Source organism: Propithecus coquereli, unplaced genomic scaffold (assembly GCF_000956105.1).
Source record: "Propithecus coquereli isolate 6110/MARCELLA unplaced genomic scaffold, Pcoq_1.0 Scaffold27, whole genome shotgun sequence".
In the NCBI taxonomy this organism is placed as follows: domain Eukaryota; kingdom Metazoa; phylum Chordata; class Mammalia; order Primates; family Indriidae; genus Propithecus; species Propithecus coquereli.
In genome coordinates this window covers 508,703-521,628 of record NW_012148285.1, presented here as the reverse complement: position 1 = coordinate 521,628, position 12,926 = coordinate 508,703, and the positions used below count along the sequence as shown (strand labels likewise).

At 52.1% G+C, this 12,926-nt stretch overlaps 1 protein-coding gene across 1 annotated transcript in view; it reads left to right on the top strand.

The window, feature by feature from the left end:
- The window catches only part of IFT140 (intraflagellar transport 140), an 81,588-nt gene that overhangs the window by 25,856 nt on the left and 42,806 nt on the right, over positions 1–12,926 (top strand). The window contains 5 exon segments of the mRNA XM_012647788.1: positions 2,154–2,271; positions 4,223–4,350; positions 6,434–6,593; positions 8,353–8,484; positions 11,439–11,638. Of these exon segments, the coding sequence (XP_012503242.1) occupies positions 2,154–2,271; positions 4,223–4,350; positions 6,434–6,593; positions 8,353–8,484; positions 11,439–11,638 (738 nt within the window).

Genomic DNA, 12,926 nt, shown 5'->3' with positions numbered 1-12,926 from the left:
TTTTTGTCCAAGTAAAAGTACTACATTTTTTAAATTAGGAAACAATGCATTGGGTAGAAAGTGATATAAAGCCAGAAAATTCATCAAGTTCTTATTTTAACATTAACTTGCCCCTTCAGTTTTTGAAATGCCTTATGTCTTGACCTAAATTCTTGGTCTTTGCATGATGGTGGAGCAGCATGGGTGAGGAGGAGGGCTGAACAGTCGAAGGACTGGATTTGGGGTGTGGCAGAACTTCTATGTGGGGGATACAGGATATTGTGCGTTTGTCAAAACCTGCAGAACTTCAAAACACAAAGAAATGTGAACCTTAATGTATGAAAATTTTTAAGAAATCATTGAGAACATTAGGGGACCCCAGGGTGGAATGCAGATGGCAACAAAGCAGTCTGTGTCACACACGTGTGAAACAGCTTCACTGAGGGTGTGGAAGAAAGTGCTGCCCTAGGCAACTGCAGGAATGAGTGGGGACTCCAGCACTGAGGGCAGGGGGCTGCACGTGAGCACTGTTCTCTGGCTGATAGAGTTGTTCCCACAGGGGTATGGATTAGTAATTCTAATGCTATTACTCATGTGTGCTGGAACTGCACGACTGAGCACACGATGGGAGAGAGTAGGAGTGGTGTCTCAGAGTTGGAGGGGAGGTCACAGATAAGCTGGGGAAGAGGCAGGGATGACCCCTGAGGTGATGGATTAGCAGTGGAGAATCAGTACAAACTCACGTTTTGCTCAACACAGGTGTAGGTGACCACACGCAGAGAGGAAATTGCGGTGCGTGTCTGTGCTCCAGTTCATGCACACATCCCCTCGCTCTGCCAGCTCAGAGGGCCTAGAGCAGCACCACCCCGGCAGCAGTGAGCACACCCCAGTGCCCAGACGCTGGTCTCCAACACCATCCTCCAGTGAAAGGAGCCAGCGCTCCTCGGAGAATGGCTGATCCCAGGGCTGGGGCAGGAAATACGCAAATGAGTGTGTAGCGTCCTGTGGTGCCAGAAAGTAAGGAGGCGCTAAAATCAAATCCAACCACAAAATCCTCGCCATGATGGGATGTGTCAAAGAGACACAGAACCACCTGAAAAAGCTCCCAGTAGCAAGGTTGAAACAGTTTGAGCAACGTAAGAAGTAAAGCAGCATTGAATTATAACCCAAAGTGAAAAATGAACACGCAGGGGTCCACACTGATACAGATGGTCAAGGCGGTAGGTGGGGGAGAAGAGACAAATGTCCACACGGAAGAGTCGCGGTAGTTCACGTGGACACCCACATCATGGCGGGAGCATGACCTAACCCCACGCCGCGGGTGTGGGCTGCAGTTAGTTCTTTTCAGAGAGCGCAGGCTGGGAAGGGGGGTAACCGCACAGTGGGGGCTGGCAGACCCCACCTCCCTAGGGCGTGTCAGCATCAGTGGTGATGATTCAGGTTGCGGGCATGTGCCTGTGATACGACGTGATGAAAATGACACTTCATCTCTGTGCCCTCCCTCCCCAAACCCGTAACCCCAGTCTAATCATGAGAAGGACACTGGACAAATCTTGTGGAGGGGCACCCTACAGGACACCTGACCAGCACTCCTCACAGCTGTCAAGGTCACCAAACAGCAAGGAAGTCAGAGAAACTGCCACAGCTAAGGGGAGCCTATGGTGACATGACAACCAAATGTCACATGGGACCCTGGATGGGCTCCTGGGACAGAGAGAAGACACCAGGGAAGACCTGAGGAAACGTGAATGAAGTAAAAACAATGAGCTACCGCTGCGTGCCTGGTATCGCTTACATGGCAACAAACTAGAACAGTGTCACTGGCAGGGGACTAGTTAAGTAAAGTTTAGTTTATCCGTATGATGGAAAACTATGCAACTGCAACAAAGTATGACAAAGCAACCCCATTTTGCTCTGAAAAATCACCAAAACTTAGTGTAAAGGGAAGAATGCAAAGTGCAGAACAGTGTTTTTAATAAGCTACTTTTTGGGTAAGAAGAGGAAGGGGACTAAGAATACGCATTCATATTTGCTCACTTGTGAGGTTTCAAAGCTCCCGGTTTCGCCCATGCCACAGTGCACACGTAGCAGCCAGACCTGCCCGTAGACCGCGCCATGGGAGATGCGCGAGGGGGGCGGAGCGTTGGCACTGAGGCCCCTGTCTTTCCCTACAGAGAGGCGAAAGTGCACTGCCACTGCAAGAACCTGGCCGAGCTGCTCCCCGGCGCGGGGACCATTGCTTCCCTCAGATGCAACGCCGCCGGGAACAAGATTAGCATCCTCCTCAGTAAGGTGGGGCTCCGTCCACCCGCCCTTCACCCCGCTGTGCGCTCTGCCTTGCCCGCCGGGCCTCCTCTGCCTCGCCTTGCGGATCTCCATGTCCAGCCGCTCTGGTCCCCGCCTCCTTCCTTCCTCTCTTCTCTGTGAGTCTCCCTTGCATGGTTCCGTCCTCTTTCCCCCACTGTACACCTTCCATCTTTTCCTAGCTTTCCTGATTTCTTATTTCATCAGAAATAGTTGTTTCTTCTTCAGAGAAACAACTCCCTCGCCTCTTCTCTTTTCCGTGTTCTTCACCACCCAACTCAGTCCTCTCTGGCACGAGAGGAGTGACAGGGACTGCTGAAGGTGCACCTTCCAGCATCTTGCTTGGAAGACGTCGATGACAGCCATCTGCAAAGGGTCTGGAAGGGAGGTGGCAGCTGGGCACGGAGACCCTGTGGTGGCCTTGTTGTCCGCTTACCACCCTCCAATGCTCGTTCTTTCATTCATTCAAGGGGCAGGTAATGGTCGCCTGCAGCAGACCAGGCCCTTTGCTGGGCACTGCAGGTACAGAGGTCTCAGGTAAACAGAAGGACTCGGCCCGTCCCGTGGATGAGCAGACAGCAGTCACGCGGGCAGCAACTGAGCCGTGCCTGTGACGAGAGCTGAGCTAGGAGAGCATAGAACAGTGCACAGCCGAGCTCCTGTGGAGGTCGAGGGCGGCTTCCCGAGCACGTGATGGTCCAGCTGAGATGTGAGGCAAGAATGAGATGGGAAGAGCGTTGGGGCAGAGGAGCAGCGAGGGCAGAGGCCTGCGTTGGCGAAGCGTGGCCTCACCAAGGCTCTGCCTCCGGGGAGGAAGGATGAGTCTGAGGCTGGCATGGTCGGTGGGCTGACTTTCACCTGGGTGGAGAGAAGGAGGATAATGTCAGTACCATCCTTCTAGAGGATTGTTTCTAGAATGTGGGCCAAGGGGGGCAGTGGGTGCCAAAGTCCACTTGGCACCCATCATGGCCGTCCTGGAGGGCTGGTCAGCTAGACCCTGCTGGCCATGCGATAGGAGCGGCCATAGTGGGGCTTGGTGATCGATTGTCCTTGGCTGCGGGGCTGTCAGGAGGCCCCCCAGCAGCTGGGTGGGGGGGCAGAAAAGAAAACCAGGGAGGAGCCTTTTGAGGGGAAGGTGGGTACATCAGCTGGAGGTGCTGGGAGGGACTCATGGCCTGGCTCTCAGAGGGGAGGGCTGGCTGGGGCAAAGGGACCGTGGGGGGTGTCCCCAAGGCAGATTCTCAGGGATGAAAGAAGAGCCCCCTGCTCCTCTGAGAACCCAGCTGGGCCCTGGGAAGCCGCGTGAGCAGGTGCGGCCAGGGAGGTGAGGGCCTCTGAGGAGAAGCCCCCAGCGGGAGCAGGATGGTTCCCTTCATGCCTTCAGCAGCTGGCAGTACCAGGCTTTAGGTGCACAGAAATAGAAAGGCAGCTCATGGGGGCCAGGGACCAAGTGCACCAGTCTAGTGGCGCTGGCAGTCCTTGCCACCCTGGCGTGTGGACTCTGGGGACAGCACAGGGCTGGCAGGTGAGGACTTGAGCAAGGGTTGGCCCCTGCTCCTCCTCGTATGGCATTGGGAAGACTCACTTGCGTGGCATCGGGAAATGAAAAAAATGCAGAAGGAAAAGCTCTACAGTAACAAAGGAGTTTGTGGTGCCAAGTGGCCCCAGCCCTGTTGTAGCTCTCCTGTGGCAGCCACAGGTAGGGGCTGGGCTGTGGCCTTGAGGCTGAGTGTGGGGGGGTGGGGGGAGAAGAAACTCTTTGCCCATCCTATCTGTCACGAATGCTGAAAGCAAGCTTCTCCTCGGAAGCTGAGTAGCCTGTGCACTTGGTTGACACCAGGCGTGTTTCTAAGATGTGTGCCGCATTGGCCCTGACAACAGCCCACGTGACCCCTGGTCCAGGTGGCACCACAAGCTTTCTGGTTTTCTCTTCCCCTAGGCTGACAACAGTCCCGATTCCAGAATCTGCTTCTACGACGTTGAAATGGACACGGTGACCGTGTTCGACTTCAACACTGGACAGATTGATCAGAGAGAGATGCTGTCCTTTAATCGGCAGGAGACTAAGTAAGATTGTGGTTTGGGAGGATTTTGTTGGAAAAAATGTTGAAAACAATATTTGGTTACTTCTCAACTTTTAGGCAGTTTGTTGCTGTTTTATACGTTAAACTTCAAAAGATCTTAGCAATTCCTAGTCGTAAAAATATAAAGTGAAACAGAAACACACGTGGGCAGGGGAGATGGGTTCAAGTCTCTAGTCTTTCGTCTCCAGGTGTAAACTTCTGGGATTGGTTGAGTGGAAATTTCTGGAAGGGCTGTGGCCAAAGTGCCATGTGAATGGCCCGTGAGTCACAGGATGGAGAGTAACACATGGACCTCAGACCCATCAGCATCTCTGTTGGTAGGGAGGGCATTCGTCTTCATAGAGAACATAGTTCTAGAAGAAATAATTGTTTTTCTTCAGAGAGTTAACGTAACATGTACTCATAGTTCCCTGTGCTACTAAGAACACATTCACGGCGCATTAAGCGCTCACGGTATTTCACTTACACTCCGTAACTGACTCTGCAAAGCGAGGCGAACCCTGCACGGGAGGATACCAGGGTGAGCTGCCCCCCCTCGCGGAGAGGCTGACGCCTGGCGGGCGTGTACGCAGCAAAGTGCGGCAGAACAGAGGAGCACAAGGCAGAAACCTCCAGGCTTGAATCAGTGGCTCACAGAAGGGCAGAGGAATTAAAAATGGTAGATTTGGTGACTTAATTTTTTTCAGTCTTTTTTTTTTTGAATGCTTGATTACTTTTGCTCACACCGAAGGCCCCTCTTTCTGGACACACATCCTCTGTCCAGCCTTCCCAAATTCTCTCTGCCTCTCTGCCACCCACCTTCCTGTCAGATCCTTTTCTGGAAGCTTCTTTCACTTGGTGGACTCTACCTCACCCCCCTACTGCTGACACCCCACTGAACCCTGACGTCTGACCCCTCACCTAGCGCAGCCCCGTCTCCCACTTCAGAAAACGTCGCCTTGGACTTTTCACCCCCCACTTAGACATTGACAGCTGCCTCAGCCTCACTTCTGAGTTCCGGTCTCTCCCTGGGGCCCCTTTCCCTGGCTGCCCAGGTTCCGCACTGCGGCCTTGAATCCCTCCTTGACTCCCTGCTGCCTGTGCCCCAGTTCTGGTTCTCCTGGCTTCGGAATGTCTCTGCATTCACGCTTCTCTCTCGTCTCCGTCTGCTGTTCACAGCCCCCCTTTCAGTGAGTCACAGGAGCCTCTTGAGCGACTTCCCAAATTTGGGTCTTACCCACCTTCCTCCCGTCCACGCTGCGTCCCTTGCCAGGCCAGTCTTGCTGCAAAGGGACCAACCTGTGTTCCTGGCACTCTGTGGGCACTCAGTGAACGCCTGTCCAGAGCACCGAGCTGGCCACATCGGCCCTGCTTTCTGCACGGTGCTGGGGCAGGACGTGGCTGTGGGACCCTCCGGCGTGGGGTGTGGGCAGCACCCGCGAGGGATGTTCGTGTTTGTAAGACAGGCCTCTGTCCTCCTGCGCAGCCACCACGGCCTGCTGCCGGCAGCGTCTACCTTGCTCCCTGCGTTCGTTACAGCCTTCGGGCCTCTCGCCTCGGGTGCCTGCCCTCTGTGGAGATCTCATCCATTCCTTGCCACCCTACGTTTGTCTCCCTACAGTACTTCATCGAGTTCTGGGCCCATAAAACGTGGAATTTTAGAGATGGAAGGGCACAGGGTTAGCCTCACTCAGGGTCGCTGCTGAGCCCTGGGCTCTGGTCTCAGACCCACAAGCCGGAGCTCAGTGCCGCCCAGCAGGGGCTGCTGTCCTGCTGCAGGGTCTGCCCACTAGTCCTGGAAAAGGACAGGAAGAGTCCGGGGCCCTCCACAGACCTGCAGAGTCAAAGCATCGTGATTCTGTGTCCCCTCGAACTGGACTTTACTCAGACTCTTAGCCAATTTGTTGAAATCTGAGTGCACTTTCCGACAGGGTGTGCAGTGCCAGGTGCAAAGGCTGGCCCTGGTGGAGCACGGTGCAGTGGAGGCCACGGCCAGGGCTGAGCCCTGTGGTGAGCGCGGGGAAGTTGGTGACAGTTACCGGGGTGCTCTCCTCAGTGCTGAGGACCGGTCTTCCCTTTTCTTCTAGGAGCCACCTGTTCGCAGATGAGAGACTGGCGAGTCGCGTTCCCGTGAGCCATTTCTGGGATCAGAGCGAGCCCCGGCTTTTTGTGTGTGAAGCTGCGGTGCAGGAAGCGCAGGGCGCCCAGCCGCAGCCGGCAGACGGGCAGCCCCCCACCAGCCCCACGGTATCACCTGCCGCGTCGGGTCTGTTGAGACACACATGGTGACTGTTTGCCAGGCTTAAGAGCTTCCTAGTGGGGTTTGTGAGAGAGAGGTCATGACGGTTCTCTGACATGGAGCAGACCATCTGCCTCACGATTCCCACCAGAGGGGGCGTCACCGTAACTTCAAACCATTTCTATGAATTTATGATCGCTAAGTCCATCTTGAACTCTGCAGAAAGGTTAGGGCGCGTGTGTCCCCTCCGAGGTTTACGCCCATGGGCTGCTCTACCCTGTCTGGTCTGACCCAGTGTTGTGTTTGGTTCTCTTGTTACTTCAACTGGTAATGTTACTCTCTCACTAGGGACATCTCTTACTGAGACAGTTAACATGAACTAGTCCGTTGGTGTTGGCACGTCCTGTGATTGAACTTGAGGCAGCATGTGCCCTCCTCACTCACCCCACAACTTTCCACGACCCTCGAATGAGGCCGATTCCCACTCAGTCTGACTCACCTGTGCCTCAGTCCCTGCCCTCTGCGCCCACCAGCTCTGGGCCTCTGTGGGGCCTCCCACCTCCGCTCTGATGAGCTCTCAGAACTTAACCTGGGCCCCGTCTCCCCACCACCAGGGGCTCGGAGCCCAACACTTTCCAAGTCTCTGTCTTGCGGGACATCGGACGTTCCCTGGACTGCCTTTCTATAACCCACTCATTCCAAGAGGAATTTGCATGTAGGGTCCTCAGGTGAGTTAGCAAAGGGCAGCCGGCCTAAAACTTGAGGACTTGACTTCATGGCAAAGGAGTTCCCTTGCCAGGATGGAAGAGTTTGGCACCCTCAGATTATCTGCTAGTCGATGTCAACACCTTGAGATTTTCGGAAGCAGATCCAGTCCTTGATTCTGAAACACCAAATGGTAGAATATATTGAGGTGGCATCTCTGTCATTGGAATGGGAGAAACAAAATGCCAGAGGCATCTGGCAGTGTCTGCACAATAGAAGATGTGGTGGTGACTCCGGGTGACGATGAGGAGCACACAAAGAGTAGCCAGTGAGAGGTGGGCCCCGTCAGGGCTGTTGGACCAAGTACTTCTCTTGCCTTTTGTGACAATGATTCGCAATCACGGGATTCGCACCATGACAGAGGGACAGGCTCCACCTTCCTGTTCACCTCTCACCGGTCCCTGCTCTGTACCCGCCCGATGGCGCAGCTGTGGAGCGCGCTCTCACTAGCTCCTGGTCAGAGCAGCTGCAGGGGAGAGAGTGCAGGCCTGTCCCTCTGGTTCCACATCCTGTGTGGCAGGTGCACCGCAGCACTTAGTTTCTCTGTTGTGTGCTCCCTGTTCCTTGGAAGCAGAGTAGAGACACTTTTTGTTGTTGGTATTGTTGATTTTTAAATCAGAGTAAGCAAACTGAAGGGGAGAACTTTTAAAACACAAGTGCTCTTGTGGGTTTTAGTCACCGACTCAGGGTGGACTGATTAGTTTTTGCTATAAGAAAAGCAGTCACTCGAAGGGCCCAGTGGTTGCAACCTGGACAAGGTGTGTCGTTCCAGGTGAGCTAGTGTTTCCAAAGTGGAGCCAAAAAAAGGTCAAGAACACCTGGTAGAGACACGCGTAGCGGCCGCATGCCCCAAGGAGAAGAGCACATTCTCCTGTGCACGCCTGCTCTGCTCTCTGTTTTCCGTGGATGTGTAAATATTCTGGCAGTAAAAATGGAAAGTAGGAGCAAAATAGAAAATCATGTCGCCAAACTAAAAACAGCAACGTTTTTTTTCTCTCCCAGGCAGAGGTTTTGATTCTGTCATTCTTCGTTTCCGAAGAGTGTGGCCTCTTGCTTCATGAAAGCTTCCCGCGGCCTCCCGCCTACCAGACTCTTCTGGGGATACAAGTACCCCATTATTACTTCACAAAAAAGGTGCGAACCCCATGAAATGCGCACAGGTGTTTTCTGTTCTGCACCCTAGGTTGGCTGTATTCTTGTAAGCGCCCCAGGGCCCTGAAGTACAAGTTAGCCCCCGCCGAGGTCCCACAGGGCTCTCCATTCAGTAAAGAAGCTCGGCCATCTGCTATAATGTGTCACCTGAAATCCCAAACACTGGGACCTCTTGTGCTGAAAAGTTAGGAGAAGTGGTTTTGCCCTTGGGATAGACAGAAGTCACACAATGAGCAGTGTCAGCTGGTGAAGGAGCTCTTGTCGTGACTCAGGGCCAGGACTCATGCCCTCCCCTCTTGGCTTTTCCCACTAAAGCCTTGACACCTTTCAGCTTTTCTGTTTTCCATTCTATCTGCTATTTTAAAATTACATATTCCTGCTGGGCAAGGTGGCTCATGCCTGTAATCCCAGCACTTCGGGAGGCTGAGGCAGGAGGATTGTTTTAGGCCAGGAGTTTGAGACCAGCCTCGGCAACATAGCAAGACCCCATCTCTACAAAAAATTGAAAAGTTAGCTGGGTGTGGTGGTGCCCTTGTAGTCACAGCTACTCAGCAGGCTGAGACTGGAGGATCACTTGAGCCCAGGAGTTCAAGGCTGCACTCCAGCCTGGGTGACAGTGAGACTCTTTCTATAAGAAGCAGGTGTTACTTTTGTAGCCAAAGGTGGGGTCTGAGGGCTCTTAAACTGGGACAGGGGAGAATGTCCCAGAGGGACATTTAGAGAAGAGGAGAGACATGTAGGTCTATGTATGTGTAGTCATTTCTACGTGGCCACAGAAGCTAATGCCAGCTTTCCTGTGTAAGCTGCCATAGTCAAAAGCAATTCTGATGGCTCTACCCACACTTCTCCCAGGGCTATTAGCTACTTTAAAAGGATTTGGTATAAAGGACATGGGGTGGAAGGTGCTGCCCCTTGATGTGTGACAGTTATGTGGCCAGGTGTGTGCAGGTCTCTGGTTCTCGGGCTCTGCTGGAACCTTGTGCACAGTGATTTCAGTGTTCAGAACAAGGGTGAATCTGGGCACGGTTGGTTCCAGTGTCCCCATGTCACAGATAATGTTCCAGTGTCCCCATGTCACTGGAGGTGGCGTGGTGAGCAGTCTGTGTGCGCATTTCTGCCTTCCTCGAAACGGGCTTGTCTTTGTGTGGACTGGAAGGTTCCCGTGCCACGTACCACGTGGAGGGCCTGCTCCGTGTCAGTGCATGGCTCCTGATGCTCTTGTTTTTAATAGGTTAGTGTCATCACACTGGCATTTTAATGAATCTCGTTCTTCTTTTGTGTTCCTTACGTGCTTTAATTTCTAAATGAGAACTCAAAAAAGTTGTGAAAAATGTTTTAAATTCTTTCTGTTGAATTTTTCCCCATTAATTTCACACGGTGGATTTCTGTTTCTTCACACGTTTATGTGTCTTTTCTTTTCTCTCATTTCTCATCTTCCTTTATGTTGCCACCACTCTAGTTGTTGTTCCAGAGAGGAGGCATGTATGACGCAGTTGTAAGTACAGACCCCACTCGATTGTTTTGTTACCTTAACTCTGTAGTCTCCCCAGGTCCTTTTCCTTCTTTATTTCAAGCTGCGACTGTCCATGCACTGCTACTTTCTGCTCAGCTAGCGTGTGCATTTTCACCAGGTTCACTGGGAAGCCCAGTGTGACCCATGGATTCTAAATTCAAGCCACCCTGGTCCAAAGTCTGCCTTAGGGCCTTTGTTTATGCTCTATGCTACGCCTGGAGGGGGCTCCCCATCTGCAGCTGAGTTTGACAGATCCCACCAGTTTTTTTAGGGTCCTAGTCAAGTGCTATCTCCTCCCTGAGGCCTGCTCACCAGGGCTGCAGGTCAGCTTGTAAAGGAGCAGAGAGATGAGGAGCTGATGGACTGAGCTGGGGAGGCAGGTGCCAAAGTGACCCTTCAAGAAGTCACGTGGAAGACAGACACAGTGGCATGCACCTGCAGTCCTAGCTACTCGGGAGGCTGAGACAGGAGAATTGCTTGAGCCCAGGAGTTTGAGACTGCAGCGAGCTTTGATCGTGCCACTGCACTCCAGCCTGGGCAACAGAGCAAGATTTCCATGTCTTTTAAAAAAAAAAAAGCACAGCGTAGAAGCAGATACAAGAAAGACCAGTAACTTATAGGGAACCCTGGTCCAAGGAGGGTGTCATGGTCCCCTCTACACAGGGGAAGGCACGTGCACGTCAGAGAAATGGGACCTGCAGAGAGGAAGCAGTAGGCATGAGGTGGGGCTCTCGCCCTGACCCACAGGGAGGAAGGAGCCATGATAAAGAGGATGGGGGCCTGTGGTGGGGCAGCATCCCCTCAGTGGCTCCTGTTTCAGGGTGTTGAGTATAAAAAGATACCCAGGCCAGGAGGCTGGCCCTGAGTACTGTGAGTCTGCGTTCTCAGTCAGGGCCCGTAGGAATGTGTCTGCTTCTTTGTGCCTATATGGGGGACGCCACATGCGGCTGATGACTGTTCACACAAACACCAGTGGAGGATACACAACTAATCTGGGTTATTGTTTCAGAAAATTTTACCTGAAATCACGCACCTAGTACTTAATTTTAAGAGACCTTGCAGATAAGCATGGATGTCTGACTTGACCTATAGCTAGTAAAAAAAAGTCTTTATGGTTGACAAAAACAAACCTGAGAGATGGGAACTGTTACAGCCATTTTTAACTATTGAAAATTTGATGTTAGTAGGTTAGAGGCTAAAAATTAAGTTCATGCTATTCATTTTCTGAAACCAGACCCCAAGCGATGATAGTTTCCAGTGACCCTAAGGGTTTCAGTGGCTCTGGCAGGGACCCCACGGCCTGTTGCTGAGTCTCTGTCTGCAGGTGGGGTCCCCGTAACTGGTAGGCGTCTAGAGGAATAGACTGGGCGTAGGCACTGGCTTTGCCTGGGAATTGACACAAATGGGGCCCTTTGTTGTTCAGCCCGGAGAAGGAGACGGAGAAGACAGGTCGGATTCTGGGTACCAGCATGTCCCCCAGATGGTGGCCAGGAGACCCCTGCGGGACTTCACCGGGCTGGAGGACTGCGACAAGCCCACTCGGGACGCCATGCTCAACTTCAGCTTCTTCGTCACCATCGGCGACATGGACGAAGCTTTCAAATCTATCAAACTCATCAAAAGGTGAGGGCTCTGTTTTCTGAGATGTCGAAAGATGACAAGCGCACCTCTTAGGATCGTTCCTTTCTTTATGCCTTCCTTCTAAGTAAGACTTTTAAAACAATTAACTCTTTTGTGACTGCGTCATGGTGTATTTCCTGGTGTTTCCACTCACTAAAGTGCCACCAGGCGCGCAGAGTCAGGGCACACTTGGCGCACTGTGCCACACAGCAGCGGCGCTCAGTGACGCACAGCTGGGTGTGGGGGCAGGTAAGCCGGCTCTCGGCCTCTGTGGTGCTGGGAGCCTCTCGGGCAGTTATTCATTTGTTTTGGCTTATTTTAAAGTGGTCTAGATGCTTCTTTTTCAAAAGTTCTTGAGTTGCTAAATATTTGTAATACCCATCCCTCTGGGAATAATTGCTCCTAAACAGAAAACGTTTTGATACTAAACAATAAAAACAGTAAGGTGAAACACAGTTACAATTGCTCTGAAAGAAGTTGTCAATCAGAGGCTGTCTACAAACACAGCCTTCCTCTCTGTTCTTGAGAGAATTCAGAAATTACTCTCTAGTACATTTGACAGATTTTAATTTCCAAAGGGCAAAAAAATTATTGAAGAATGAAACGAAAGGGGAAAAAGAAGGGTGTGCAGTTAAGTCACCTGCAGCGAACCCTCCCTCATCTTACAGTGGTGACTCCTATCATACCGACAGGACGCACGCCCTGGCCCCTGTCCTGCTAAGACAGCGGCCAAACCTCCTTCACCCCCACAGGAAGGGCCTTTCCCGCACTGGCCATGCAGACTAGAGAGGACTTCTCCGTTTGAACATGCCGGAGAGACTGAATGGCACGGCACGGCCTCCCCTCGAGTACTTTTCACTTGATGTAGACGGATGACAGACCATGGCTGACTGCATGGCCGGTGTTAAAATTTCAATGTACAGTTGATAGTCATGTATAAAATATGAGCGAAATTGTACAGTGTTTTAAATATCCCATTATTCTTTAAAAAAAAAAAAAACAATTAGTTTTAGCATATGATTAGAAATAAAAATCCCTTATAGGAAAGAAGTCAAATGGGAGAAACTAAGCGCCAGCTGTTTGCGTTCCTGTGCTGACCTGAGAGGCGAATCCTGTTTTCTCCACACAGTGTGCCAGGTGTGTCGTAGGTGGTCGGTCCATAAACACGTTTCAGTTACTGTCAGTTGAAGACAAATTCCTGGGACCACATGGCCTTCAAAATCTAAACCGATCACCTTAACGTTTGCTGGAAGGTCAAAAGCAGCAAAGCTAGGCATTTACTCAAGGAAGG